At 45.0% G+C, this 25,581-nt stretch overlaps 1 protein-coding gene across 3 annotated transcripts in view; it reads right to left on the bottom strand.

Annotated features, from left to right (window-relative positions):
• chd5 (chromodomain helicase DNA binding protein 5) overlaps positions 1–25,581 on the bottom strand; it is a 132,994-nt gene that overhangs the window by 66,268 nt on the left and 41,145 nt on the right. For all 3 annotated transcript variants that reach the window (XM_061977626.1, XM_061977627.1, XM_061977628.1), the window contains exons 5-19: positions 23,278–23,513; positions 21,917–22,029; positions 21,718–21,844; positions 21,388–21,554; positions 14,754–14,978; positions 14,479–14,688; positions 14,195–14,406; positions 13,989–14,120; positions 7,302–7,410; positions 7,036–7,227; positions 3,265–3,465; positions 3,038–3,175; positions 2,860–2,981; positions 1,265–1,438; positions 1,052–1,193 (exon numbers count right to left, since the gene is read on the bottom strand). In XM_061977626.1, coding sequence (XP_061833610.1) covers positions 1,052–1,193; positions 1,265–1,438; positions 2,860–2,981; positions 3,038–3,175; positions 3,265–3,465; positions 7,036–7,227; positions 7,302–7,410; positions 13,989–14,120; positions 14,195–14,406; positions 14,479–14,688; positions 14,754–14,978; positions 21,388–21,554; positions 21,718–21,844; positions 21,917–22,029; positions 23,278–23,513 — 2,500 coding nt within the window. The remainder of the gene's footprint in view (positions 1–1,051; positions 1,194–1,264; positions 1,439–2,859; positions 2,982–3,037; positions 3,176–3,264; positions 3,466–7,035; positions 7,228–7,301; positions 7,411–13,988; positions 14,121–14,194; positions 14,407–14,478; positions 14,689–14,753; positions 14,979–21,387; positions 21,555–21,717; positions 21,845–21,916; positions 22,030–23,277; positions 23,514–25,581) is intronic.

Genomic DNA, 25,581 nt, shown 5'->3' with positions numbered 1-25,581 from the left:
TTGCTATAGAAACGGGTGTGTGGTACCACAGCAGCCACGGGGAAGAGGTAGGTGTGGTTGCTATAGAAACGGGTGTGTGGTACCACAGCAGCCACGGGGAAGAGGTAGGGGTGGTCGCTATAGAAACGGGTGTGTGGTACCACAGCAGCCACAGGGAAGAGGTAGGGGTGGTTGCTATAGAAACGGTGGTGTGTGGTACCACAGCAGCCACGGGGAAGAGGTAGGGGTGGTTGCTATAGAAACGGGTGTGTGGTACCACAGCAGCCACGGGGAAGAGGTAGGGGTGGTTGCTATAGAAACGGGTGTGTGGTACCACAGCAGCCACGGGGAAGAGGTAGGGGTGGTTGCCATAGAAACGGGTGTGTGGTACCACAGCAGCCACGGGGAAGAGATAGGGGTGGTCGCTATAGAAACGGGGGTGTGTGGTACCACAGCAGCCACGGGGAAGAGGTAGGGGTGGTTGCTATAGAAACGGGTGTGTGGTACCACAGCAGCCACGGGGAAGAGGCATTGGTGGTCGCCATAAGAGGTAGGGGTGGCTGCTATAGAAACGGGTGTGCGGTACCACAGCAGCCACGGGGAAGAGGTAGGGAGTGGTTGCTATAGAAACGGTGGTGTGTGGTACCACAGCAGCCACGGGGAAGAGGTAGGGGTGGTTGCTATAGAAACGGGTGTGCGGTACCACAGCAGCCACGGGGAAGAGATAGGGGTGGTCGCTATAGAAACGGGGGTGTGTGGTACCACAGCAGCCACGGGGAAGAGGTAGGGAGTGGTCGCTATAGAAACGGTGGTGTGTGGTACCACAGCAGCCACGGGGAAGAGGTAGGGCTGGTTGCTATAAGAGGAAGGGGTGGTCGCTATAGAAATGGGTGTGTGGTACCACAGCAGCCACGGGGAAGAGGTAGGGGTGGTTGCTATAGAAACGGGTGTGTGGTACCACAGCAGCCACGGGGAAGAGGTAGGAGTGGTTGCTATAGAAACGGGTGTGTGGTACCACAGCAGCCACGGGGAAGAGGTAGGAGTGGTTGCTATAGAAACGGGTGTGTGGTACCACAGCAGCCACGGGGAAGAGGTAGGGGTGGTTGCAGCACTTCTTCAGGTCCATCATGATGTTGAGCAGGGATACTTGGTTGCCTCCGCCTTTGGAGTTGAGCGCCTCAAAGTTCCTTGTCAAGATGAACTTGTAGTACTTCCTGCGGGTCAGAGCAGATCATCATCATCAGCACGCCATGACAGCAAAAGAAGAAAAGGTGCAGCGACTGACTTCTGCATGGGACTGAGCTCCACCCTGACGATCAGCTCGGTCTTGGAGGGCATGTTCTTGAAGACGTCGGCCTTGAGCCTGCGCAGCATGTGCGGCCCCAGCAGGTCGTGGAGCTTCTTGATCTGGTCCTCCTTGGAGATGTCGGCAAACTCCTCCAGGAAGCCCTCCAGGTTACTGCACCACAGCACCAAGGCCCAGAGGAAAAAAGAGGATGTCTCAGTACCGAATAGTGAGACCTACTTTGATGGCACCAAGCAAACTATCACCTGCTAGCCAAGAATGTACAACGATTCTTCTCAACTAAAGAGGAGAAATATAATCTTAGAAGAAAATCTACACTACAAAAAGTCAGTGTTGAAAAACAAGAAAAAAAAAAGACAAAAATGAGGGGTATTTTATTTGAACTAAGCAAAATTATCTGCCAATAGAACAAGAAACTTTGGCTTGTCAAGACTTTCCAAAACAAGTAAAATTAGCTAACCTCAATGAACCCAAAAATAGCTTAAAATAAGTATATTCTCACTAATAACAACTGTACTACTATATGAGTACGTATTTTCTATTGTTTCACTGAAAATAAAACAGCAAAGTCCATTTGGCTGTCATCTGTTTTAATTATGAGACACAATTGTGTCAAAGTCATGATTTTTTTTTACATGCTTGAAATCAGAAATGATGACTTTAAAAAAGTAGTTTTATACTTGTGAGTGTTGATGACACAGCTTTGCAACACTTGATATTCTAGTTTCAAGCATGTTTTACTCAATATAGGTCATCAAATCTCAGCAACAAGCTGTAATATCTTACTGAGACCATTTAGGACCAAAACACTTAAAACACGTAAAACACTCTAACATAAAATCTGCTTAGTGAGAAGAATGATCTTATCAGACAGAAAATAAGCAAACATCACCCTTATTTGACATATTTCATCTTACTTAGATTTCACTTTTTGCAGTGCACTTTCTAAAATGTGTATGCACGTACAACACTTAAAACCTTTAGTATATGAGTGTGTGGAATTAAAAGATGGAATGGATTAATATACTAAGTATTATTATGATCCACATTAAGAAACCGGTAAAACTCAAATGTTTACAAAGTACAAAGATTTATAATAATTGAAAACGTTATTCAACTCGCAAACTTATTTAACTTTTTTTTAAGAACTCTATTTATGGAGTAAATTGTGTATTCATTGTATTACGACTCGCCGTTTAGCTTTTTGGGTATTTTTTGTCCCGTGTTTCGGTTGACTTCCTGTTTTGCGCTCTTATTTTGGTTCCACGTCCTGTTCTGTTTGTGTTGTTCCCGCAGGAGCGTCTACAGTTGCTGCTGAGCAACAACAACACAAACTGAACAGGACGTGGAACCAAAATAAGAGCGCAAAACAGGAAGTTAACCGAAACGCAGGGAAAAAAGCTAAAAAAAAAAGAATGAGAAGAGAACAGGAAGTGAATTGAATGTGTTATTACTTGCTATGAAAAAGAAAAGGGCCAGGATTAAATAAGATATGCATCTTTTGACACCTTTTCAGACATGTTTGAAAAGAGAATTGTGAAGTATGCATGTTGGAAATGAAGTTTAAACCATACTTGAAGCGCTCCGGAGTGAGGAAGTTGAGAAGGTGGAAAAGCTCCTCCAGGTTGTTCTGAAGCGGCGTCCCAGTGAGCAGCAGCTTGTAGTAGATCTTGTATCCGTTGAGGATTCTGAAAAACTGCAAGGGGACAAGTCTGGAGTACACGCCAAGGATCTTCTGCCAAGCAGTTTTACCTTCGACTGGTTGTTCTTCAGCCTGTGGGCCTCGTCCACCACCAGGCAGGCCCAGGTGATGGAGCCCAAGATGGCCTGATCAATGGTGATCAACTCGTAGGAGGTCAGCAGCACGTGGAACTTGATGGGCGTGTCTTTCTAACGGACAGAAGGGGAGCGGCCGAGCACGCCGGAAGGGACGTCAGACAAGTGAAGCTGCTTGTGGAGGTCGGAGGAAGCCCAGGTACCTTCATGCGGAAGGCCTTCCGTCCCAGCTTGACCGCGCTGTCCTCGTAGGTGAACTCGTTCTCCCGGATGATGGCGCGGCTGTCCTTGTCGCCGATGTACGTCAGCACGTAAAAATCCGGAGCCCACATCTCAAATTCCCGCTCCCAGTTGATGATGGTGGAGAGGGGCGCGCTCACCAGGAAGGGTCCCTTGGAGTGGCCCTGTCATGGTGCAAATGTTTTAAAATGTAGGGCATTGTAGGACTATGAATACGTCATTTCATTTGAATGGGAATTTCCTGGAAATTTCGTGCAAACCGGGAATCTTTAAAAATATTGATACTAGCACAATTGTCCTAGATGATATGAATAGGTTGGTGTTGGAAATATTGGAATCGGTTGAAAAATGTTGACATAGTTACACTTTGAATTGAGAATGTTTTGGTTTTTTTTGGAATTCCTGGAATTTTGGGAAAAACGGGAATTTGTTGGGAAAAAAAATAGAAGCATTTGTTGACCCAACAAAGAGGACTTTTTTGAAGGTGGAATGGTCAAAAGTGTTTAAAAATGTGGACTGTGAAAACTTTCTAGGAAGAGGTGAAAATAGGGCTTTGGAAAACCGTGAATTCCTGGAATTTATTGGAAGTCACGGTAGTTTGATTTTCCAAGGTGAGTGGAGTGTGTGGACGGTGGAACGGTTCAAATTGGTTGAGAAATGTCAGATATGTTGAATTTTGTGTATTGCCCGTTCATATCCAACGGGGGGAAAATTATTGGTAATTCCGGGTAATCAGGGAATTTTCGGAACTGGGAAATATGCTGGCTTGAATGTCCAGGGTGAGCGGGGTGTGTGGATGTTGGAATGGTTGGATGAGAAATGTGGGATATGCAGTATAATGCCCATTCATTGTCAATGGGGAGAAAATTCCGGGAAATCCGGGAATTTGGCGAAAGGGAAAAAATGTTTTGCGTTCAATATAACAGAAGAGTAGTGTGGGTGGATGGTTGAAAGGTTGCAATTGGTTATAACAACGGTGCAAATTTTTGAGAATTAATAGGGCATTGTATAACTATGAATATGTGCAATCATTTGAATGGGAATTTCCTGGAAATTTGGGAATTTTGGGAAAACCGGGAATCTTTAAAAATATTGATACTAGCACAATTGTCCTAGATGATATGAATGGGTTGGTGTTGGAATCGGTTGAAAAATGCTGCGATGAGGTGGCGACTTGTCCAGGGTGTACCCCGCCTTCCGCCCGATTGTAGCTGAGATAGGCTCCAGCGCCCCCGCGACCCCAAAGGGAATAAGTGGTAGGAAATGGATGGATGGACGGTTGAAAAATGTTGACGTAGTTACAGTTTGAATTGAGGATGGGTACTTCCGAATTTCTGGATTTTTGAGGAAAACTTGGAATTTGTACGAAAAAAATTGGGGAATTTGTTGTCCGAACTAAGAGGAATGTTTTGAAGATGGAATGGTAAAAACCGGTAAAAAAATGTGGACTGTGAAAACTTTCCAGGAAAACGTGAAAATAGGGCTTTAGAAAACTGTGAATTAAGGGATTCCTGGAATTTATTTGAACGTGGAAAATGGTAGTTTGATTTTCCAAGGTGAGTGGAGTGTGTGGATGGTGGAACGCTTCGAATCGGTTGAGAAATGTGGGACGTGTAGAGTTTAGTATATTTCCCGTTCATTTCCAATGGGGGGAGTGGAAGTCACTCCCCCCATTGGAGTGACTTCAATGGTTGGATGGGAAATGTGGGATATGCAGTATAATGCCCATTCATTGTCAATGGGGAGAAAATTACGGGAAATCTGGGAATTTGGGGAAAGGAAAAACATGTTTTACGTTCGATATAACAGAAGAGTAGTGTGGGTGGATGGTTGAAAGGTTGGAATCGAGTATAAAAACGGTGCAAATGTTTGAGAATCTAGGGCATTGGAGAACTATGAATACGTCCATTCATTTGAATAGGAATTTCCAGGAAATTTCGGGGAAACCGGGAATCTTTAAAAATATTGATACTAGCACAATTGTCCTAGATGATATGAATAGGTTGGTGTTGGAAATATTGGAATCGGTTGAAAAATGTTGACATAGTTACAGTTTGAATTGAGAATGTTTTGTTTTTTTGGAATTCCTGGAATTTTGGGAAAAACGTGAATTTGTTGGGGAAAAAAAATAGAAGCATTTGTTGACCCAACAAAGAGGACTTTTTTGAAGGTGGAATGGTCAAAAGTGTTTAAAAATGTGGACTGTGAAAACTTTCTAGGAAGAGGTGAAAATAGGGCTTTGGAAAACCGTGAATTCCTGGAATTTATTGGAAGTCACGGTAGTTTGATTTTCCAAGGTGAGTGGAGTGTGTGGACGGTGGAACGGTTCAAATTGGTTGAGAAATGTGAGATGTGTTGAATTTTGTGTATTGCCCGTTCATATCCAACGGGGGAAAAATTATTGGTAATTCCGGGTAATCAGGGAATTTTCGGAACTGGGAAATATGCTGGCTTGAATGTCCAGGGTGAGCGGGGTGTGTGGATATTGGAATGGTTGAATGAGAAATGTGGGATATGCAGTATAATGCCCATTCATTGTCAATGGGGAGAAAATTCCGGGAAATCCGGGAATTTGGCGAAAGGGAAAAAATGTTTTGCATTCAATATAACAGAAGAGTAGTGTGGGTGGATGGTTGAAAGGTTGCAATTGATTATAAAAACGGTGCAAATTTTTGAGAATTAATAGGGCATTGTAGAACTATGAATATGTGCATTCATTTGAATGGGAATTTCCTGGAAATTTGGGAATTTTGGGAAAACCGGGAATCTTTTAAAATATTGATACTAGCACAATTGTCCTAGATGATATGAATGGGTTGGTGCTGGAATTTTTGGAATCGGTTGAAAAATGTTGACGTAGTTACAGTTTGAATTGAGGATGGGTACTTCCGAATTCCTGGATTTTCGGGGAAAACCTGGAATTTGTACGAAAAAAATTGGGGAATTTGTTGTCCGAACTAAGAGGAATGTTTTGAAGATGGAATGGTAAAAACCGGTAAAAAAAATGTGGACTGTGAAAACTTTCCAGGAAAAGGTGAAAATAGGGCTTTAGAAAACTGTGAATTCAGGGATTCCTGGAATTTATTTGAACGTGGAAAATGGTAGTTTGATTTTCCAAGGTGAGTGGAGTGTGTGGATGGTGGAACGCTTCGAAATGTGGGACGTGTAGAGTTTAGTATATTTCCCGTTCATTTCCAATGGTGGGAGTGGAGTGTGTGGATGGTGGAATGGTTGGATGGGAAATGTGGGATATGCAGTATAATGCCCATTCATTGTCAATGGGGAGAAAATTACGGGAAATCCGGGAATTTGGCGAAAAGGAAAAAATGTTTTGCATTTAATATAACAGAAGAGTAGTGTGGGTGGATGGTTGAAAGGTTGGAATCGAGTATAAAAACGGTGCAAATTTTTGAGAATCTAGGGCATTGGAGAACTATGAATACGTCCATTCATTTGAATGGCAATTTCCTGGAATTTTCGGGAAAACCGGGAAAATCCCCTTAAGTGGCTGCAGGGTACCATGTTTGGGACCGACTATAAGACCGAGTTGTCGGTCCTTTTTATCTCTATACCGTAGTCTATACATGTCTTGCACCCTTTCGGTTCAAATGTGAAAGGTATTATTCGAGAACATATTCCAAGAATAGGTACCTCTTTGTAAAGGGAGTAGAGGAACACGATGTGAGAGGTATTATTCTGGAACATATTCCAAGAACAGTTGGTATGCAGGCTACCTCTTTGTAAAGGGAGTAGAGGAACACGATGGTCTGCACCGTCTTCCCCAGACCCATCTCGTCGGCCAGGATGGTGTCGGTGCCCTGCGCCCAGGAGAACCTCAACCAGTTCAGGCCCTCCAGCTGGTACGGGTGCAGCGTCCCCCCGGTGGCGTTGATGTACCACGGCTGGTGCTCAAACTTGATCGTTGGCTGGTGACAAAAAGGTATATCTTAAACGGGTAAAGAAAGGAGACGGAGTGGATGAGAGTTGGAAGTGATGTTACGTCAATGATGGGAGCGTCTGGAGGAATCTCCCTCTTTCCGTGGTCCTCTTTGAGGTTCTTATCCTTTCTCACCACCAGCGGGCGTTGGTCCTCCCCTAAGATTTGCTCCCTGGTAAAGTTGAAAAGAAAACAATGGCATTAAACTTTGGTGTAGTCATCGCTGTGCAAAAAAAGTGGTAAATATAACACTAACATGATTTTATTACATATTTTGATGTCGTTAGGAAAATATTTGCTAATGAGGATTTTTGGGGAATGAACTGTTAAGTCTGTTGGATGAAAATTGTGAACACAAAACTTATGACAAATTATGTAACACGCAAATATTTCTATTGGAGCCTAAGATGTGCTCACAGCCACTAGGGGGCGTATTTTGCTGGTCTTTAAAGGGGACCGATGATGATTTTAATCTACATTCAAAACACTTTCTCTGGTCTAGATCAGTTTTTTTTATTGAGGGTCACTTTGCAATTATGGCTGCCCTCAGGGGGCCAAATTTAATGATGTGGCGGGCCACTTTAAATGATGTGGCGGACCGCAATAAACTATGTGGAAGGCAGGTTATGTTAAAAATATTGTGGCAGGCCACTTTAAATGGCGTTGTGGACTACATTCAATGACAAGGAGGACAACATTGAATCATGTGATGGGCCAGTTTGATGTGGCAGACCACGTTAAAATATGTGGAAGGCCACATTTAAAATATGTGGCGGACCACTTTAAATGACATGGAAGGTTACGTTAAAAATATCGTGGCAGGCCCCCTTAAATGACGTAGCGTACTATATTGAATGATGTGGAGGTCCAAATTGAATCACGTGATGGACCACTTTAAATGACGTGGAAGTCCACTTTTAAACGATGTGGCGGACCACTTTAAATGACATGGAAGGTTACGTAAAAAATATCGTGGCAGGCCACATTAAATGACGTAGCGGACTATATTGAATGATGTGGAGGTCCACATTGAATCACATGACAAGCCAAATTAATGATGTGGAAGACCACGTTGAATGATATGGCAGGTTACGTTAAAAATATTGTGGTAGGCCACATTAAATGGCGTTGTGGACTACGTTCAATGACGTGGAGGACAACATTGAATCACGTGATGGGCCACTTTAAATGATGTGGCGGACCACATTGAATAATGTGGCAGGTTACGTTAAAAATATTGTGGCAGGCCACATTAAATCGCGTTGTGGACTAGGTTCAATGACAAGGAGGACAACATTGAATCACGTGACGGGCCACATTAAATGATGTGGAAGACCAATTAAATGATGTGGCGCACCACGTTAAATGAGGTTGCAAACCACATTGGATAACGAGGTAGGCCACACCAAATAATAAGCTGGGCCACTTTGAATGAAGTGGTGAACCACACTCAGTAACATGGCAGAGTGGAAGATCACATTCATTGATGTGGCAGACCACATTAAATGAGGTTGCAGACTAGATTGAATAACAAGGTAGGCCACTTCAAATAATGTGGCGGGCCAATTTGAATGACGTGCTGAACCACACTGAGTAGTATGGCAGGCCACATTGATATCGTGGCAGGGCAGCTAAAACGATGTGGCTGGCCAGATCTGGGTTTGATGATGGGTTTGACACATTACGCTCCAGAGTCACTTTTATAACCTCTTCTTTGAGTTTGCCTGCAAGACGTTCGAAGCTTGAGGCGTTCCCAGATGGCCACTTTAAAATGGAGGGACAAGCCAACATAAAATGATATGGCGGGTCACATAAAATTATGTGTTGGGCCACATAAAATGATGTAATGAGATACATAAAATGGCGTGGCGGGCAACATAAAATGATGTGGCAGGCCACATAAAAGTATGTGTTGGGCCACATAAATTGATGTAATAAGATACATAAAATGACGTGTTGGGCCACATAAATGATGTGGCGGGTCACATAAAATGATGTGTTGGGCCACATAAAATGATGTAATAAGATACATAAAATGGCGTGGCGGGCAACATAAAATGATGTGGCAGGCCACATAAAATTATGTGTTGGGCCACATAAATTGATGTAATAAGATACATAAAATGGCGTGTTGGGCCACATAAAATGATTAATTGAGATACATAAAATGGTACATAAAATGGCGTGGCGGGCAACATAACATTTTGTGTTGGGCCACATAAAATTATGTATTGAGATACATAAAATGGTGTGGCGTCAACATAAAATGATGTGGCAGACCACATAAATGATGTGGCAGACCACATAAATGATGTGGCAGACCACATAAATGATGTGGCGGACCACATAAAATGAAGTGGTGGACCACATAAAATGAAGTGGTGGACCACATAAAATGATGTGTTGGGCCATATAAAATGATGTATTGAGATACATAAAATGACGTGGCGGTCAACATAAAATGATGTGGCGGACCTGGCGGACCACATAAAATTAAGTGGTGGACCACATAAAATGATGTATTGAGATACATAAAATGGCGTGGCGGTCAACATAAAATGATCAATCAATCAATCAATCAATCAATGTTTATTTATATAGCCCTAAATCGCAAGTGTCTCAAAGGGCTGCACAAGCCACAACGACATCCTCGGTACAGAGCCCACAAAAGGGCAAGGAAAAACTCACCCCAGTGGGACGTCGATGTGAATATCTATGAGAAACCTTGGAGAGGACCGCATATGTGGGTAACCCCCCCCTCTAGGGGATGATGTGGCGGACCACATAAAAAGATGTGGCAGACCACATAAAATGAAGTGGTGGACCACATACAACGAAGTGGTGGACCACATAAAATGATGTGTTGGCCACATAAAATGATGTGTTGGGCCACATAAAATTAGTAATTGAGAAACATAAAAAGGTACATAAAAAGGTACATACAATGGTACATAAAATGGTGTGGCGGGCAACATAACATTTTGTGTTGGGCCACATAAAATGATGTGGCAGGGCACATTAAAATATGGCGGGTCACTTTAGAAAGACATGACTGGCCACATAAAATGACATGGTAAGCCACATAAAATTATGTGTTGGGCCACATAAAATGACATGGTAAGCCACATAAAATGATTTAGCGGGCCATTTTAGAAAGACATGACAGGCCACACTCTCTCTGAGCTGCCACCTTAACGTGGTAGAGGAGTTTGCGTGTCCCAATGATCCTAGGAGCTATGTTGTCCGGGGGCTTCTATGCCCCCTGGTAGGGTCTCCCAAGGCAAACTGGTCCTAGGTGAGGGATCAGACAAAGAGCAGCTCGAAGATCTCTATGAATAACACTGACAAGGAACCCAGATTTCCCTCGCCCGGACGCGGGTCACCGGGGCCCCCATCTGGAGCCAGGCCCGGAGGTGGGGCACGATGGCGAGCGCCTGGTGGCCGGGCCTGTCCCCATGGGGCCCGGCCGGGCACAGCCCGAAGAGGCAACGTGGGTCCCCCCTCCAATGGGCTCACCACCCATAGCAGGGGTCATAGAGGTCGGGTGCGATGTGAGCTGGGCGGAAGCCGAAGGCAGGGCACTTGGCGGTCCGATCCTCGGCTACAGAAGCTAGCTCTTGGGACGTGGAACGTCACCTCGCTGGGGGGGAAGGAGCCTGAGCTAGTGCGCGAGGTGGAGAAGTTCCGGCTAGATATAGTCGGACTCACTTCGATGCACAGCAAGGGCTCTGGAACCAGTTCTCTCGAGAGGGGCTGGACTCTCTTCCACTCTGGCGTTGCCGGCAGTGAGAGGCGACGGGCTGGGGTGGCAATTCTTGTTTCCCCCCGGCTCAGAGCCTGTACGTTGGAGTTCAACCCGGTGGACGAGAGGGTAGCTTCCCTCCGCCTTCGGGTGGGGGAACGGGTCCTGACTGTGGTTTGCGCTTACGCGCCAAACCGCAGCTCAGAGTACCCACCCTTTTTGGATTCACTCGAGGGAGTACTTGAGAGTGCTCCCCCGGGTGATTCCCTCGTTCTACTGGGGGACTTCAATGCTCATGTTGGCAGCGACAGTGAAACCTGGAGAGGCGTGATTGGGAAGAATGGCTGCCCGGATCTGAACCCGAGCGGTGTTTTGTTATTGGACTTTTGTGCCCCTCACAGATTGTCCATAACGAACACCATGTTCAAACATAAGGGTGTCCATATGTGCACTTGGCACCAGGACACCCTAGGCCGCAGTTCCATGATCGACTTTGTAGTTGTGTCATCGGATTTGCGGCCTCATGTTTTGGACACTCGGGTAAAGAGAGGGGCGGAGCTTTCTATCGATCACCACCTGGTGGTGAGTTGGCTGCGATGGTGGGGGAGGATGCCGGACAGACCTGGCAGGCCCAAACGCATTGTGAGGGTTTGCTGGGAACGTCTAGCAGAGTCTCCTGTCAGAGAGAGTTTCAATTCCCACCTCCGGAAGAACTTTGAACATGTCACGAGGGAGGTGCTGGACATTGAGTCCGAATGGACCATGTTCCGCGCCTCTATTGTCGAGGCGGCTGATTGGAGCTGTGGCCGCAAGGTAGTTGGTGCTTGTCGTGGCGGTAATCCTAGAACCCGTTGGTGGACACCGGCGGTGAGGGATGCCGTCAAGCTGAAGAAGGAGTCCTATCGGGTTCTTTTGGCTCATAGGACTCCTGAAGCAGTGGACAAGTACCGACAGGCCAAGCGGTGTGCGGCTTCAGCGGTCGCAGAAGCAAAAACTCGGACATGGGAGGAGTTCGGTGAGGCCATGGAAAACGACTTCCGGACGGCTTCGAAGCAATTCTGGACCACCATCCGCCGCCTCAGGAAGGGGAAGCAGTGCACTATCAACACCGTGTATGGCGAGGATGGTGTTCTGCTGACCTCGACTGCGGATGTTGTGGATCGGTGAGGGAATACTTCGAAGACCTCCTCAATCCCACCGACACGTCTTCCTATGAGGAAGCAGTGCCTGGGGAGTCTGTGGTGGGCTCTCCTATTTCTGGGGCTGAGGTTGCTGAGGTAGTTAAAAAGCTCCTCGGTGGCAAGGCCCCGGGGGTGGATGAGATCCGCCCGGAGTTCCTTAAGGCTCTGGATGCTGTGGGGCTGTCTTGGTTGACAAGACTCTGCAGCATCGCGTGGACATCGGGGGCGGTACCACTGGACTGGCAGACCGGGGTGGTGGTTCCTCTCTTTAAGAAGGGGAACCGGAGGGTGTGTTCTAACTATCGTGGGATCACACTCCTCAGCCTTCCCGGTAAGGTCTATTCAGGTGTTCTGGAGAGGAGGCTACGCCGGATAGTCGAACCTCGGATTCAGGAGGAACAGTGTGGTTTTCGTCCTGGTCGTGGAACTGTGGACCAGCTCTATACTCTCGGCAGGGTCCCTCGGGAAGTCTTGTGGGGAGTGCTCAGGGAGTATGGGGTATCGGACTGTCTGATGGTGGCAGTCCGCTCCCTGTATGCTCTGTGCCAGAGCTTGGTCCGCATTGCCGGCAGTAAGTCGGACACGTTTCCGGTGAGGGTTGGACTCCGCCAAGGCTGCCCTTCGTCACCGATTCTGTTCATAACTTTTATGGACAGAATTTCTAGGCGCAGTCAAGGCGTTGAGGGGATCTGGTTTGGTGGCTGCAGGATTAGGTCTCTGCTTTTTAAACATGATGTGGTCCTGATGGCTTCATCTGGCCAGGATCTTCAGCTCTCGCTGGATCGGTTCGCAGCCGAGTGTGAAGCGACTGGGATGAGAATCAGCACCTCCAAGTCCGAGTCCATGGTTCTCGCCCGGAAAAGGGTGGAGTGCCATCTCCGGGTTGGGGAGGAGATCTTGCCCCAAGTGGAGGAGTTCAAGTACCTCGGAGTCTTGTTCACGAGTGAGGGAAGAGTGGATCGTGAGATCGACAGGCGGATCGGTGCGGCTTCTTCAGTAATGCGGACGCTGTATCGATCCGTTGTGGTGAAGAAGGAGCTGAGCCGGAAGGCAAAGCTCTCAATTTACCGGTCGATCTACGTTCCCATCCTCACCTATGGTCATGAGCTTTGGGTTATGACCGAAAGGACAAGATCACGGGTACAAGCGGCTGAAATGAGTTTCCTCCGCCGGGTGGCGGGGCTCTCCCTTAGAGATAGGGTGAGAAGCTCTGCCATCCGGGAGGAGCTCAAAGTAAAGCCGCTGCTCCTCCACATCGAGAGGAGCCAGATGAGGTGGTTCGGGCATCTGGTCAGGATGCCACCCGAACGCCTCCCTAGGGAGGTGTTTAGGGCACGTCCGACCGGTAGGAGGCCGCGGGGAAGACCCAGGACACGTTGGGAAGACTATGTCTCCCGGCTGGCCTGGGAACGCCTCGGGGTCCCACAGGAAGAGCTGGACAAAGTGGCTGGGGAGAGGGAAGTCTGGGCTTCCCTGCTTAGGCTGCTGCCCCCGCGACCCGACCTCGGATAAGCGGAAGAAGATGGATGGATGGATGGATGACAGGCCACACAAAAAAATGTGGCAGAGCACGTAAAATGATTGAAACAGTTGTGGCTGGTCACATAAAGTGATGGGCGGACCACATTTGAATTACTTGGTGTTCAATATGGGACAGGCCACTTTAAAGTGGAATGACAGGCCACAATAAAACGAAGTGGCGAGCTAAATTTGGTTGGAGTTTGGCACAAAGCTGGATCTTATCATTGAATTGTGTTTTCAGTTAGTTGCCATTTTTCAACAGCTGTAAGAAAGTCACATGATTCCATTGTTGCCCAGGTGGCATACCTGTGGTCCCAGTAGGAAGCTTTATGGCGGTGGTATTCTGGCACGTCAAAGTGGTCCACCTCCCAGGTGCACTGGTCGTAAGGGAGGTCCCTCCACTTGATCAGGTAATGCACCTCCTCGTCTTTATCCAGGCTGCAAGCACACAAACACACAGCACATGTTTCCTCGGTGGTGATGCCAGCGTGAATGACAAGTGGTACGGCCACCTGTGGTTGAGTACGCGGTGGATGACCAGCCACTCGGGTTTGATTCCGTATCGGTAGAAGCGCTCCTCCATGGCGGCGTACTGGGGGTCTTTGCTCTTCCTCTTCTCGTTGTTGAGCTCCTCCTCGCCGGAGCCGTAGTCATACGGCGGGGGCTCGTCCATGTCGTTTTTGCGTTGGTAGTTCCGGTACATGACGGTGTGGTAGAGCTCCAACTGTGCACATCACACACTGAAGACCGCATTGCGCAACACCTGGACCGAGAGGACGGTGGTCCGGCTTGTCACCTGCAGCTCGCTGACCCAGGAGCAGTGCCAGTAGGAGAGAGCGGCCCACTTGACGAAGAACTCCCTCTCGGGGTGGCCCTTGAGTGGAGGCCTGCTGAGCGGGTCTGCGCCGGGCTGGCCGTCCGGTCCTAGGGGCGGGTCAGGGGGCAGTGGCGCCTCGCCCCACATCCAGTGAAGAACCTTTTGTACTTTGCCTTTCAGGGGAGGGCACTGAAGCGAAGGGAAGTAAAGAAGGTCTGCGGGTAAAAAGAAAAAGGTGGCACGAAGGAGCTCACCATGCAGCGTGGACACAACCACTCCCCGTTGGGTATCTCGGGCAGCGGCGGGTTGAGGCAGTGGATGTGGTAGGACGACGGGCAGGTGTCGCAGCACAGCAGCTCTCCTCCGTCTTTACACACGCGGCAAAACTCCATGTGGTCGTCTTCTTCCTCCCGGGCCACCGCCTCCTCCTCTTCCTCGTCCTCCTCGTCTTTGGCCTCCCACTGGATGCCCTCCTTCTCCTGCAGCACATGGCCAGGAAGTATTACTCCCAGTCCATAGTGGATCTAACATAATAGTGTGAGAGTCCAGTCCATAGTGGATCTAACATAATAGTGTGAGAGTCCAGTCCATAGTGGATCTAATATAATAGTGTGAGAGTCCAGTCCATAGTGGATCTAACATAATAGTGAGAGAGTCCAGTCCATAGTGGATCTAACATAATAGTGTGAGAGTCCAGTCCATAGTGGATCTAACATAATAGTGTGAGAGTCCAGTCCATAGTGGATCTAACATAATAGTGTGAGAGTCCAGTCCATAGTGGATCTAACATAATAGTGTGAGAGTCCAGTCCATAGTGGATCTAACATAATAGTGAGAGTCCAGTCCATAGTGGATCTAACAAAATAGTGAGAGAGTCCAGTCCATAGTAGATCTAACATAATAGTGAGAGTCCAGTCCATAGTGGATCTAACATAATAGTGAGAGTCCAGTCCATAGTGGATCTAACATAAAAGTGTGAGAGTCCAGTCCATAGTGGATCTAACATAATAGTGTGAGAGTCCAGTCCATAGTGGATCTAACATAATAGTGTGAGAGTCCAGTCCATAGTGGATCTAACATAATAGTGTCAGAGTCCAGTCCATAGTGGATCTAACATAATAGTGAGAGTCCAGTCCATAGTGGATCTAACATAATAGTGAGAGAGTCCAGTCCATAGCGGATCTAACATAATAGTGAGAGTCCAGTCCATAGCGGATCTAACATAATAGTGAGAGTCCAGTCCATAGTGGATCTAACATAATAGTGAAAGTCCAGTCCATAGTGGATCTAGCATAATAGTGTGAGAGTCCAGTCCATAGTGGATCTAACATAATAGTGTGAGAGTCCAGTCCATAGTGGATCTAACATAATAGTGTGAGAGTCCTGTCCATAGTGGACCTAACATAATAGTTAGAGAGTCCAGTCCATAGTGGATCTAACATAATAGTGAGAGTCCGGTCCATAGCGGATCTAACATAATAGTGAGAGTCCAGTCCATAGTGGATCTAACATAATAGTGTGAGAGTCCAGTCCATAGTGGATCTAACATAATAGTGAGAGTCCAGTCCATAGTGGATCTAACATAATAGTGAGAGAGTCCAGTCCATAGTGGATCTAACATAATAGTGTGAGAGTCCAGTCCATAGTGGATCTAACATAATAGTGAGAGTCCAGTCCATAGTGGATCTAACATAATAGTGAGAGAGTCCAGTCCATAGTGGATCTAACATAATAGTGAGAGTCCAGTCCATAGCGGATCTAACATAATAGTGAGAGTCCAGTCCATAGTGGATCTAACATAATAGTGAGAGTCCAGTCCATAGTGGATCTAGCATAATAGTGTGAGAGTCCAGTCCATAGTGGATATAACATAATAGTGTGAGAGTCCAGTCCATAGTGGATCTAACATAATAGTGTGAGAGTCCAGTCCATAGTGGACCTAACATAATAGTGAGAGAGTCCAGTCCATAGTGGATCTAACATAATAGTGAGAGTCCAGTCCATAGCGGATCTAACATAACAGTGAGAGTCCAGTCCATACTGGATCTAACATAATAGTGAGAGTCCAGTCCATAGTGGATCTAACAAAATAGTGAGAGAGTCCAGTCCATAGTAGATCTAACATAATAGTGAGAGTCCAGTCCATAGTGGATCTAACATAATAGTGAGAGTCCAGTCCATAGTGGATCTAACATAAAAGTGTGAGAGTCCAGTCCATAGTGGATCTAACATAATAGTGTGAGAGTCCAGTCCATAGTGGATCTAACATAATAGTGTGAGAGTCCAGTCCATAGTGGATCTAACATAATAGTGTGAGAGTCCAGTCCATAGTGGATCTAACATAATAGTGTGAGAATCCAGTCCATAGTGGATCTAACATAATAGTGTGAGAGTCCAGTCCATAGTGGATCTAACATAATAGTGAGAGTCCAGTCCATAGTGGATCTAACATAATAGTGTGAGAGTCCAGTCCATAGTGGATCTAACATAATAGTGAGAGTAGTGTGAGAGTCCAGTCCATAGTGGATCTAACAAAATAGTGTGAGAGTCCAGTCCATAGTGGATCTAACATAATAGTGAGAGTCCAGTCCATAGTAGATCTAACATAATAGTGAGAGTCCAGTCCATAGTGGATTTAACATAATAGTGTGAGAGTCCAGTCCATAGTGGATCTAACATAATAGTGAGAGTCCAGTCCATAGTGGATCTAACATAATAGTATGAGAGTCCAGTCCATAGTGGATCTAACATAATAGTGAGAGAGTCCAGTCCATAGTGGATCCAACATAATAGTGTGAGAGTCCAGTCCGTAGTGAATCTAACATAATAGTGTGAGAGTCCAGTCCATAGTGGATCTAACATAATAGTGTGAGAGTCCAGTCCATAGTGGATCTAACATAATAGTGAGAGTCCAGTCCATAGTGGATCCAACATAATAGTGAGAGTCCAGTCCATAGTGGATCTAACATAATAGTGTGAGAGTCCAGTCCATAGTGGATCTAACATAATAGTGAGAGTCCAGTCCATAGTGGATCTAACATAATAGTGAGAGTCCAGTCCATAGTGGATCTAACATAATAGTGTGAGAGTCCAGTCCATAGTAGATCTAACATAATAGTGAGAGTCCAGTCCATAGTAGATCTAACATAATAGTGTGAGAGTCCAGTCCATAGTGGATCTAACATAATAGTGAGAGTCCAGTCCATAGTGGATCTAACATAATAGTGTGAGAGTCCAGTCCATAGTGGATCTAACATAATAGTGTGAGAGTCCAGTCCATAGTGGATCTAACATAATAGTGTGAGAGTCCAGTCCATAGTGGATCTAACATAATAGTGTGAGAGTCCAGTCCATAGTGGATCTAACATAATAGTGAGAGTCCAGTCCATAGTGGATCTAACATAATAGTGAGAGTCCAGTCCATAGTGGATCTAACATAATAGTAAGAGTCCAGTCCATAGTGGATCTAACATAATAGTGTGAGAGTCCAGTCCATAGTGGATCTAACATAATAGTGAGAGAGTCCAGTCCATAGTGGATCCAACATAATAGTGAGAGAGTCCAGTCCATAGTGGATCTAACATAATAGTGAGAGAGTCCAGTCCATAGTGGATCCAACATAATAGTGTGAGAGTCCAGTCCGTAGTGGATCCAACATAATAGTGTGAGAGTCCAGTCCATAGTGGATCTAACATAATAGTGAGAGTCCAAGTCATAGTGGATCTAACATAATAGTGAGAGTCCAGTCCATAGTGGATCTAACATAATAGTGTGAGAGTCCAGTCCATAGTGGATCTAACATAATAGTGAGAGTCCAGTCCATAGTGGATCTAACATAATAGTGAGAGTCCAGTCCATAGTGGATTTAACATAATAGTGTGAGAGTCCAGTCCATAGTGGATCTAACATAATAGTGAGAGTCCAGTCCATAGTGGATCTAACATAATAGTGAGAGTCCAGTCCATAGCGGATCTAACATAATAGTGAGAGTCCAGTCCATAGTGGATCTAACATAATAGTGTGAGAGTCCAGTCCATAGTGGATCTAACATAATAGTGAGAGTCCAGTCCATAGTGGATCTAACATAATAGTGAGAGAGTCCAGTCCATAGTGGATCTAACATAATAGTGTGAGAGTCCAGTCCATAGTGGATCTAACATAATAGTGAGAGTCCAGTCCATAGTGGATCTAACATAATAGCGAGAGAGTCCAGTCCATAGTGGATCTAACATAATAGTGAGAGTCCAGTCCATAGCGGATCTAACATAATAGTGAGAGTCCAGTCCATAGTGGATCTAACATAATAGTGAGAGTCCAGTCCATAGTGGATCTAGCATAATAGTGTGAGAGTCCAGTCCATAGTGGATCTAACATAATAGTGTGAGAGTCCAGTCCATAGTGGATCTAACATAATAGTGTGAGAGTCCGGTCCACAGTGGACCTAACATAATAGTGAGAGAGTCCAGTCCATAGTGGATCTAACATAATAGTGAGAGTCCAGTCCATAGCGGATCTAACATAATAGTGAGAGTCCAGTCCATACTGGATCTAACATAATAGTGAGAGTCCAGTCCATAGTGGATCTAACATAAAAGTGTGAGAGTCCAGTCCATAGTGGATCTAACATAATAGTGTGAGAGTCCAGTCCATAGTGGATCTAACATAATAGTGTGAGAGTCCAGTCCATAGTGGATCTAACATAATAGTGTGAGAGTCCAGTCCATAGTGGATCTAACATAATAGTGTGAGAGTCCAGTCCATAGTGGATCTAACATAATAGTGTGAGAGTCCAGTCCATAGTGGATCTAACATAATAGTGAGAGTCCAGTCCATAGTGGATCTAACATAATAGTGTGAGAGTCCAGTCCATAGTAGATCTAACATAATAGTGAGAGTCCAGTCCATAGTGGATCTAACATAATAGTGAGAGTCCAGTCCATAGTGGATCTAACATAAAAGTGTGAGAGTCCAGTCCATAGTGGATCTAACATAATAGTGTGAGAGTCCAGTCCATAGTGGATCTAACATAATAGTGTGAGAGTCCAGTCCATAGTGGATCTAACATAATAGTGTGAGAGTCCAGTCCATAGTGGATCTAACATAATAGTGTGAGAGTCCAGTCCATAGTGGATCTAACATAATAGTGTGAGAGTCCAGTCCATAGTGGATCTAACATAATAGTGAGAGTCCAGTCCATAGTGGATCTAACATAATAGTGTGAGAGTCCAGTCCATAGTGGATCTAACATAATAGTGGGAGTAGTGTGAGAGTCCAGTCCATAGTGGATCTAACAAAATAGTGTGAGAGTCCAGTCCATAGTGGATCTAACATAATAGTGAGAGTCCAGTCCATAGTAGATCTAACATAATAGTGAGAGTCCAGTCCATAGTGGATTTAACATAATAGTGTGAGAGTCCAGTCCATAGTGGATCTAACATAATAGTGAGAGTCCAGTCCATAGTGGATCTAACATAATAGTATGAGAGTCCAGTCCATAGTGGATCTAACATAATAGTGAGAGAGTCCAGTCCATAGTGGATCCAACATAATAGTGTGAGAGTCCAGTCCGTAGTGGATCTAACATAATAGTGTGAGAGTCCAGTCCATAGTGGATCTAACATAATAGTGTGAGAGTCCAGTCCATAGTGGATCTAACATAATAGTGAGAGTCCAGTCCATAGTGGATCCAACATAATAGTGAGAGTCCAGTCCATAGTGGATCTAACATAATAGTGTGAGAGTCCAGTCCATAGTGGATCTAACATAATAGTGAGAGTCCAGTCCATAGTGGATCTAACATAATAGTGAGAGTCCAGTCCATAGTGGATCTAACATAATAGTGTGAGAGTCCAGTCCATAGTAGATCTAACATAATAGTGAGAGTCCAGTCCATAGTAGATCTAACATAATAGTGTGAGAGTCCAGTCCATAGTGGATCTAACATAATAGTGAGAGTCCAGTCCATAGTGGATCTAACATAATAGTGTGAGAGTCCAGTCCATAGTGGATCTAACATAATAGTGTGAGAGTCCAGTCCATAGTGGATCTAACATAATAGTGTGAGAGTCCAGTCCATAGTGGATCTAACATAATAGTGTGAGAGTCCAGTCCATAGTGGATCTAACATAATAGTGAGAGTCCAGTCCATAGTGGATCTAACATAATAGTGAGAGTCCAGTCCATAGTGGATCTAACATAATAGTAAGAGTCCAGTCCATAGTGGATCTAACATAATAGTGTGAGAGTCCAGTCCATAGTGGATCTAACATAATAGTGAGAGAGTCCAGTCCATAGTGGATCCAACATAATAGTGAGAGAGTCCAGTCCATAGTGGATCTAACATAATAGTGAGAGAGTCCAGTCCATAGTGGATCCAACATAATAGTGTGAGAGTCCAGTCCGTAGTGGATCCAACATAATAGTGTGAGAGTCCAGTCCATAGTGGATCTAACATAATAGTGAGAGTCCAGTCCATAGTGGATCTAACATAATAGTGAGAGTCCAGTCCATAGTGGATCTAACATAATAGTGTGAGAGTCCAGTCCATAGTGGATCTAACATAATAGTGAGAGTCCAGTCCATAGTGGATCTAACATAATAGTGAGAGTCCAGTCCATAGTGGATTTAACATAATAGTGTGAGAGTCCAGTCCATAGTGGATCTAACATAATAGTGAGAGTCCAGTCCATAGTGGATCTAACATAATAGTGTGAGAGTCCAGTCCATAGTGGATCCAACATAATGATAAACAGGATAAAACTTGTCCTAAAAACCCAGTTATCTTTATCTGCTGATTGCGTCCAACATGAGAGGCTGTGCAGTTTTTCAAACTAAAAGCATCAGGCATATTTCCAATCAATTTGACACATGGCCTTTCTGTGTACTCACACAGTGTGGGCAGCTCCATTTGCCCTCGGGGGCCTTCTCCAACTCGGGCTCCAGGCACACCAGGTGGTACGCTCGGGGACAGGTGTCGCACAGGATGATCTCGCCGCCCTGCTGACACACCTCACAGTAGTCCTGGTGGTCTGTCTCGTAGCCGTCACCGTCCTCCCCTGTTCAACAGCCACAGTGGGGATAATTAGCCAACAATGCGATAAAGATTTAAAAAAGGGAATCAATTCCTGAAAAAAAGGGTTAGCTTGGATGCTAACAATTAGCCTTATGTAATATAATGTTATATGATGCATGGCAGGGTCTGGTCCTGGGTGCACCTACTTTTTCTTTTTTTGCGCCCGCGTCGGGCCTTTTTCTTAGCGGCGGCCCCCAAGGTGTCACAAAGCACGGAGGCACTGAGGATGCTGATGTCGTCAAAGTCGGACTCCTCCAGGAAGTCCTCCTCGCTCTGAAACAGCACTGGTTTAAAGACAGGGTATGGTACGGTACGGTACAGAGCACCGACGCAAGCCAGGCTCACCGAGGACGCCTTCTTCTTCTTCCCACTTTGTCCCGACTTGGATTTGGTCTTCTTGGGCTTCACTTTCTTCTTCACGTCTTTCACAGTCTTGCTTCTCTTTCGAACTCCAGGACCTTGAGACACACAGATGGCTTCAATGAGCGTCAATTTATACCTTGCGGACACCACATTAGGCGGGGGCAGCAGCCTAAGCAGAGAAGCCCAGACTTCCCTCTCCCCAGCCACTTGGTCCAGCTCCTCCTGGGGGATCCTGAGGCGTTCCCAGGCCAGCCGGGAGACATAGTCTTCCTAACGTGTCCCGGGTCTTCCCCGTGGCCTCCTACCGGTCGGACGTACCCTAAACACCTCCCTAGGGAGGCATTCGGGGGGCATCCTGGCCAGATGCCCGTACCACCTCATCTGGAGCTTACACGGAGTTCCTCCCGAATGACAGAGCTTCTCACCCAATCTCTAAGGAAGAAACCCGCCACCCGGCGGAGGAAACTGATTTCAGACGCTGCTACCCGTGAGCTTGTCCTCATAACCCAAAGCTCATGACCATAGGTGAGGATGGGAACGTAGATCGACCGGTAAATTGAGAGCTTTGCCTTCCGGCTCAATTTGGCTGAAAAATGTGGACTGTGAAAACTTTCCCAGCAGGCACAAGACTTTGAAAACAACATTGAGAACTTGTTGAATTAGGTCGTGACGTTGAGCAACTCAAACCTAACATTGAAACAACATGCTTTTTGACGACGTTTATTCAATGTTGGGTTGTGACGTTGATTTGACCATTGAAATTTGGTCATTTCCCAACCAATATTCTACAACACAAATACAAGGTTGAAACAACATGCTTTTTGACGACGTTTAATCAATGTCGGGTTCTGACGTTGATTCGACCATTGAATTTTGGTCACGTCACGTAGCTCCAACGTTGATCACCAACATTGTTTCAATTTACCAATACAACTATTTTGCAACATTGTTTCAAAGTCAGTTTTAAAGGACATGTACGTATAATCAACGTTGTATCAATGTCTTGTGCCTGATGGGTTGGGAAAAGAAGTGAAAATAGAGCTTTGGAAAACCAGGATCTATGGGAATTCCTGGAATTATTTGGATTGTTTTGTCCAAGGTGAGTGGAAGATGTTAAATGTGGAACGGTTCAAATTGGTAGAGAAATTTGAGAACTGTGCACCTTTGAAATATGGCCCATTCATTTTCAATGGTGAAACTGGGAATTCTGGGTAATGGGATATGCGTAGTCATTCACACAACAATGTGTTTATTATTACGCAGGCAGATTGCAGGGCTGCAAAAGTGCACCGCGTCACACTGAGATCTGTTTCTGATACTGTTGTGACTGCAAGGGACCTCACCTTTACCCTCTTTGGTTTTGGCTTTTTTGACGGGCCCCGGCTGAGCGCCGAGCTGGCCGACAGAGTTCGGCGGAGCCACAGTAACAGTTTCCACGGCGGCGGCCACGGCGGCAGCCACGGCGGTTGCGGAGGCGCCCTTGAAAGGGTTGTTGGCGCTGAACTCCCGCCACTTGGCCCCCAGCACTGTCATCATCTTGGACATAGGGATCTTGGGGTTCTTCTTGGCTATGAGAGGCCTGAGCACAGGCAAGGGGAGAGGAGAGGTCAGCATACCCAGCAGGCACAAGACATTGATACAACGTACATGTCCTTTGAAACTGACATTGAAACAACGTTGGAAAATAGTTGTATTTGTAAATGGAGACAACGTTGGTGTATAACGTTGGATCCACGTTGTTGGTTGGGAAATGACCAAATTTCAATGGTCAAATCAACGTCACAACCCAACATTGATCAAACATTGTCAAAAAGCATGTTGTTTCAACGTTGTATTTGTGTTGTAGAATATTGGTTGGGAAAGGACCAAAATTCAATGGTCAAATCAACGTCACAACCCAACATTGATTAAACGTTGTCAAAAAGCATGTTGTTTCAACGTTGTATTTGTGATGTAGAATATTGGTTGGGAAATGACCAAATTTCTATGGTCAAATCAACGTCAGAACCCAACATTGAATAAACGTTGTCAAAAAGCATGTTGTTTCAACGTTGTATTTGTGATGTAGAATATTGGTTGGGAAATGACCAAATTTCAATGGTCAAATCAACGTCAGAACCCAACATTGAATAAACGTTGTCAAAAAGCATGTTGTTTCAACGTTGTATTTGTGTTGTAGAATATTGGTTGGGAAAGGACCAAATTTCAATGGTCAAATCAACGTCAGAACCCAACATTGAATAAACGTTGTCAAAAAGCATGTTGTTTCAACGTTGTATTTGTGTTGTAGAATATTGGTTGGGAAATGACCAAATTTCAATGGTCAAATTAACGTCAGAACCCAACATTGAATAAACGTTGCCAAAAAGCATGTTGTTTCAATGTTGTATTTGTGTTGTAGAATATTGGTTGGGAAATGACCAAATTTCAATGATCAATTAATTTGTCAGAACCCAACATTGAATAAACGTTGTCGGAAAGCATGTTGTTTCAATGTTGTATTTGTGTTGTAGAATATTGGTTGGGAAATGACCAAATTTCAATGATCAATTAATTTGTCAGAACCCAACATTGAATAAATGTTGTCAGAAAGCATGTTGTTTCAATGTTGTATTTGTGTTGTAGAATATTGGTTGGGAAATGACCAAATTTCAATGGTCAAATCAACGTCAGAACCCAACATTGATTAAACGTTGTCGGAAAGCATGTTGTTTCAACGTTGTATTTGTGTTGTAGAATATTGGTTGGGAAATGACCAAATTTCAATGATCAATTAATTTGTCAGAACCCAACATTGAATAAACGTTGTCGGAAAGCATGTTGTTTCAATGTTGTATTTGTGTTGTAGAATATTGGTTGGGAAATGACCAAATTTCAATGGTCAAATCAACGTCAGAACCCAACATTGATTAAGCGTTGTCAAAAAGCATGTTGTTTCAACGTCATGTTTGAGTTGCTCAACGTCAGGACATAATTCAACAAGTTGTCAACGTTGTTTCAATGTCTTGTGCCTGCTGGGTGTGGATATGACAAATAACTTTGATTATCTTTCTTCCATAAGCTAACTGCTGTGCAGTGAGACTGTATTGCTATATGAACTATATTATACATTTCCATAGTTTAGTTAGCTGAGGTATATAATGTACAGTGTATTTTGTCAACAACTGTATGTGTGTAACGTATTTCTTGTGCTGAGCGATCACAAAACGGCTGCAAAAGACGCACTGGCTGAGGCTCGCCTCCTGCACCTCCGCCGTAGAATTGTTATATCAACTAAAGCCCACACTTAAACTTTCCACGTGCAAGATTGAATCTATTTAAAAAAATTATTTCATAAGAAGCCAAAAAGTGCAAAAACAATAATGTTGGTGTTGGAGGAGTTGTGAATGACTGCAGGGACACAACATTAGCTACACCTGCAGACTGCAGGTGTACCTAATTCACAACTCCTCCAACACGAACATTATTGTTTTTGCACTTTTTGGCTTCTTATTAAATAACTTTTGTAACCTATTTTCATGGGCTTTCCTCTTTGTGATGTTAAGTTCCTGTTATGCGCTGTTATACAGTATATGCCTTGAGCTCTTATTTTGAAGGCGCTAAGAGCGGAAGTGATGTCACGTTGCGGAGGTTTTTGAAAGAAGCTA

The sequence above is a fragment of the Nerophis lumbriciformis genome, linkage group LG18, assembly GCF_033978685.3.
Source record: "Nerophis lumbriciformis linkage group LG18, RoL_Nlum_v2.1, whole genome shotgun sequence".
NCBI classification, from domain to species: domain Eukaryota; kingdom Metazoa; phylum Chordata; class Actinopteri; order Syngnathiformes; family Syngnathidae; genus Nerophis; species Nerophis lumbriciformis.
The sequence above is the reverse complement of the archived record's forward strand: the minus strand, read 5'-3'. Positions and strand labels throughout refer to the sequence as shown.